The 5,000-nt window shown below is 45.5% G+C and overlaps 1 protein-coding gene across 5 annotated transcripts in view; it reads left to right on the plus strand.

The window, feature by feature from the left end:
- LOC135109636 (cytospin-A-like) overlaps nucleotides 1-5,000 on the plus strand; it is a 200,230-nt gene that overhangs the window by 48,012 nt on the left and 147,218 nt on the right. For 3 of the 5 annotated variants that reach the window (XM_064021091.1, XM_064021100.1, XM_064021092.1), the window contains exon 1: nucleotides 3,289-3,360. The exons of the other annotated variants lie outside the window; for them this stretch is intronic. In XM_064021091.1, the coding sequence (XP_063877161.1) occupies nucleotides 3,304-3,360 (57 nt within the window). In that variant the 5' untranslated portion in view covers nucleotides 3,289-3,303. Of the gene's footprint in view, nucleotides 1-3,288; nucleotides 3,361-5,000 lie in introns of those variants that run through there. 5 annotated transcript variants of the gene reach the window in all.

The raw sequence follows: 5,000 nt of genomic DNA on the forward strand, positions 1-5,000 counted from the left end.
ATCACTTGTAGATGGCGGGGACACCTCTGGGATGTATACTGCTTCACCCGTGAATTTCTTGTCCCTCTATAATGAACCAAAAGGAGTAACCACGTAATTCAAGGTCATTATCCCCTCTTCAATCTCCGCCTATCCACTACCATCTAACTCCCTCCACCCATCTAACCCGTTCCCTCCCTCCACTCATCTGCTATCCACTCCACCCAGCACACTCCACTCCTCCAGCTTCTCTATCCTCTCTACCCCTCCAACCTCTCCTCCACCCTTTCTACTCCTCTAACTTCTCCTCTACACAATACACCCCAATCTACCAGCCTTTCCTCCACCCTCTCTGCCCACCAACCTCTCATCCACCCTCTCCACCCCTTCAGCCTCTCCTATACCTTATGTACCCTTCCACCCTCACTCCACTTCCACCCTTCACCGGAACCCATAGTATCAACTCTTTAAATGCCATCCCCTCTCCCCTCATCCCTCCCCCTACCCCCCTTCACCCTTCGTAATTTAAAACACCCGCACTTCCCCCTCTCCTTCATGGGGCTATCGGGGTGGTATCGGCAAGCCGGGGGGTGATTGGGTGGCGGACCACGCGTGGCCGATACCCGATACCACGAGAGAGAGAGAGAGAGAGAGAGAGAGAGAGAGAGAGAGAGAGAGAGAGAGAGAGAGAGAATGGAGAACTAGCTTTTTAATTATTCTCTCTCTCTCTCTCTCTCTCTCTCTCTCTCTCTCTCTCTCTCTCTCTCTCTCTCTCTCTCTCTCTCTCTTCTGATCAGACTGATGAGAGAGAGAGAGAGAGAGAGAGAGAGAGAGAGAGAGAGAGAGAGAGAGAGAGAGAGAGAGAGAGAGAGAGAGAGAGAGAGAGAGAGAGAGAGAGAGAGAGAGAGAGAGAGAGAGAGAGAGAGAATCGAAGGAATTGAGAACTACACAGCTTTTGAATTATTGGCTCCCGTCCTCCCTCTCTCTCTCTCTCTCTCTCTCTCTCTCTCTCTCTCTCTCTCTCTCTCTCTCTCTCTCATACCAGGTGAGTGACATTGCATTGATCTACCTGCCGTGACTCAGCCATGCAAGTGAGTCACGAGCACGCACACCTGTTGCTTACCTGAGGGAGAGGGAGAGGGGAGGGAAGAGGGGAGAGGTAAGAGAAGGAGGAGGGAAGGGAGTTTGGGTACGGAAAGATGTTAAGAGAGAGAGAGAGAGAGAGAGAGAGAGAGAGAGAGAGAGAGAGAGAGAGAGAGAGAGAGAGAGAGAGAGAGAGAGAGTAGAAGCATGGAGAAAGGATTAGTTAGGGAAGGATGGGGAGAATCAGAAGAGGGGAGAAGGAGATAGAAAGAGATGTGGGAAGAGAATGAAAGGGTGAAGGAAGGTAGAGAAAGAGAAAGAGAAGAGAGGGAACGAAGGAAGAGTAAGAGTAATGAAAAGGAAGTAAAGGAAGGAGAGGGAGAGAAGGAAGCACGGAGAGAGGAAAAAAGAAAGATAGCTTGAGGGGATAGAGGAGGAGGAGGAGGAGGAGGAGGAGGAGGAGGAGGGTAGATATATAGTAGCAGAGGGGAGAGAAGGGAGAGAGACAAAGGAAGGTAGAGTGAGAGAGAGAGGGAGGAGCAACAGGGAGAGAGGGGAAAGGCAACAAAGAAAACGGATCCATAAAACACGTCAAAGATACATGAATAACCTTTGAGTTCTAAATTAAAGCTTGAGACTAAAACTTAATCTACATAATTAGTTTCCTTTCGATAAATAAAAAAAAAAATAGAAAAGAAAAACTGGCCTTTCTTTAACTTTCCTTTGAAAATACTTAAAACTCTAGATCTTTCTCTTCGTCTTCCTTGAGTTACTTAGGATATTACTTATCTGTCTCGTATTTCCTTTTAAAATACTTAGAAATACTACAGATCTCTCTCTCCTTCCCTGAAATTACTTAGAAATCTACTTATTTGTCTGGTATCTTGCCTTAAAATACTTAAATACTACAGATCTCTCTCTCCTTCCCTAGAACTACTTAGAAATCTACTTGTATATTGCCTTAAATTACTTACAAATACTTAAGGTCTCTCTCATTTCTTCCCTTGAATTACGTACTTTAGAATACTTATGTATCTCGTATCTTGCCTGAAAATACTTGAAAATACTATAGATCTCTCTCTCCTTCCCTTGAATTACTTAGAATTCTACTTATCTGCCTTGTACCTTGCCTTAAAAATACTTAAAAATACATCAACTTTTCTCTCCAATTTTATTTTTTATCTCATCTTTGTAAGTAAGTAGGCACGTGGGGTACTTTTTTCTTAATTACAGGTACATGACGCCACGCCTCACCTGCCGATCATTAAGGCGAATGTTACCTGTGTTACCTGTCCCATCACCATCACTCACCTGCTAATTACTCCCCTGCATTAATTAGAGAGGTCAGGTTGTGAGGGGAGGAGAGGGAGAGGTAATAAAGGAGGAAGGAAGCTCTCTCTCTCTCTCTCTCTCTCTCTCTCTCTCTCTCTCTCTCTCTCTCTCTCTCTCTCTCTCTCTCTCTCTCTCTCTCTCTCTCTCTCTCTCTCTCATTATTGAGAAGGAGACATTTTGGGAGTTAGATTGAAGGAGAGAGAGAGAGAGAGAGAGAGAGAGAGAGAGAGAGAGAGAGAGGGATATATATTCTCTCTCTCTCTCTCTCTCTCTCTCTCTCTCTCTCTCTCTCTCTCTCTCTCTCTCTCTCTCTCTCTCTCTCTCTCTCTCTCTCTCTCTCTCCCATAAAGCTAGTAGGGGGTAAGACCTGTTACTCACGCGGATCGGGTCGCGTGTGTGTGTGTGTGTGTGTGTGTGTGTGTGTGTGTGTGTGTGTGTGTGTGTGTGTGTGTGTGTGTGTGTGTGTGTGTGTGTGTGTGTGTGTGTGTGTGTGTGTGTGTGTGTCAGTCATAGTGTGGTAGTGGTCAGTGGTGGATGGTGTGATAGAGTGAGAGAGGAAAGAGAGAGAGAGAGAGAGAGAGAGAGAGAGAGAGAGAGAGAGAGAGAGAGAGAGAGAGAGAGAGAGAGAGAGAGAGAGAGAGAGAGAGAGATAGAAAGAATACTATGATGGTAGTGGTGGTGGTGGTGGTGGATTATTAAGTGGATAAGCAAAGTGGCCGGGCGTGTTACCTTCTCCACCTAAGACTTAATTGGTGGAACGAAGGTGTATATAATTAGGTGGCAGGTGTGTAGGTGGAGGTGGTGGTTTATGGTTTGAAGTGGTTAGAAAAAAGAAAGTGTTAGTGCTTTGTTGTGGTGGTGTTGTGGTGGTGTTGTGGTGTGATGGTGTGGTGTTGCAGTGGTGTCATAATGTGCTGCCTCTGTGATCGCCTGTGTTCTTACCTGTGTCACCTGTGCTACCTATGGGTGAGTATTGTAGTGTCGTTAATGTTCCTCTGTGTGTGTGTGTGTGTGTGTGTGTGTGTGTGTGTGTGTGTGTGTGTGTGTGTGTGTGTGTGTGTGTGTGTGTGTGTGTGTGTATGTGTGTTTTCGTCTTCATCTAGTTCAGGGTAAAACATCTCTTTGTTATTCTTGTTGCTGTTGTTTCTGTTCACCTTTCTTCTTCTTCTTCTTCTTCTTCTTCTTCTTCTTCTTCTTCTTCTTCTTCTTCTTCTTCTTCTTCTCGTACTTGTTCTCGTTTTTGTTGTTGTTGTTGTTTTTAATAGAGTTTTTTCCTATTATCTCCGTCAGGTATCATATTCTCATTAACAGGTGTACTCATTCTCACTCACCTGGGGGCGTGATTAACTTCCAAACAGGTGTCGTAATGAGACTCGAGTGAAAAAAAGATAGATGAAAGAAAGTTGTGGGTTTAATGATGACGAAGAGGAGGAGGAGGAGGAGAAGGAGGAGGAGAAGGAAGAAGAAGAAGAAGAAGAAGAAGAAAAAAAATGGAGGCTATTAAGAAAGGTTTGTGAGCGTTTAGGTGGTAAAATAAGAAAAAAAATAATCACCATCATCATCACCATCATCACCATCATCACTATCATCACCATCACCTTCAGCAAAAACAAAATCAGCAAGGGCGCAACTAAAGTATGTAAATTATTTTCTCCTCGACAAAAAGAAAATATTCCTCCGACATTTTGAACACTATAATCTATAATCACTTATCTGTACACCTCCTCTTCCTCCTCCTCCTCCTCCTCCTGTTCTTGTCACAGTATCAACAAGTAATCTCTCTTCTTTGACAGATATTGGGGGGAGAGAGTGAGTGGGGAGAGGGAGGGTGTAGTGTGGGTTGAGGGCGGAGGTGTGGGCGGGTGTGGTGACGTGGGCGCAACATGACGTCTGAGGCCGTAACATTATGTAGTGGGCGTGGTGGATGAGACTGGGGTGCTGGGTGGGGCTGAGCTGTGATTCTGGGGCTGGGTGGGGCTGGGAGTACGGAGCGGGGCATGCTAACGGGGACGTGGCGAGGCGAGCCGGGGAGCTGAGAGAACAAGGCGCAGAGGCGTAGAGCTGAAGTGAACGTGCTTGCAGAGACTAGAAGTGAGACTAGATACGACGCTATAAGTATATGGTAAAAAGGAGCATCACTTGAACTAGAGATGATAGGAAGAGCAGGGGAAAAAGATAAGGATAGATAATACACTTGGGTAGAAATGCTTGCAGAGATAAGGGATTAAATGGAGTGAGACTAGAGGAGGCGCTGAGAGAAAAGGGTACAGAGGAGAATCACTTGAACTGTAAGCGATAGGAGGAGGAGGGAACACTTGAGAAGGTCGGAATACGGTAGGGATAGGGGGCACACTTAATTGGAGGTGCTTGCAGGGACTACACGGAGTGGGACTAAATAAATATGGTAAATTACAAAGGATAATCACTTGAACTAGAGTTGATGGGAAGGGAAGGAATCTCTAGAACTAGATAGAGAGGAGATAGGGCAGGGATATAGGCACTAAGAGATTGAGGTACTGGTGTAGATGACTCAAGCTGAGGTGACAGGGAAGTAAAGGGACACTAAAAGAACGTGAGTGGGGAGAAATATGGTAGGGAGATACTGA

Source organism: Scylla paramamosain, chromosome 19, assembly GCF_035594125.1.
Source record: "Scylla paramamosain isolate STU-SP2022 chromosome 19, ASM3559412v1, whole genome shotgun sequence".
In the NCBI taxonomy this organism is placed as follows: domain Eukaryota; kingdom Metazoa; phylum Arthropoda; class Malacostraca; order Decapoda; family Portunidae; genus Scylla; species Scylla paramamosain.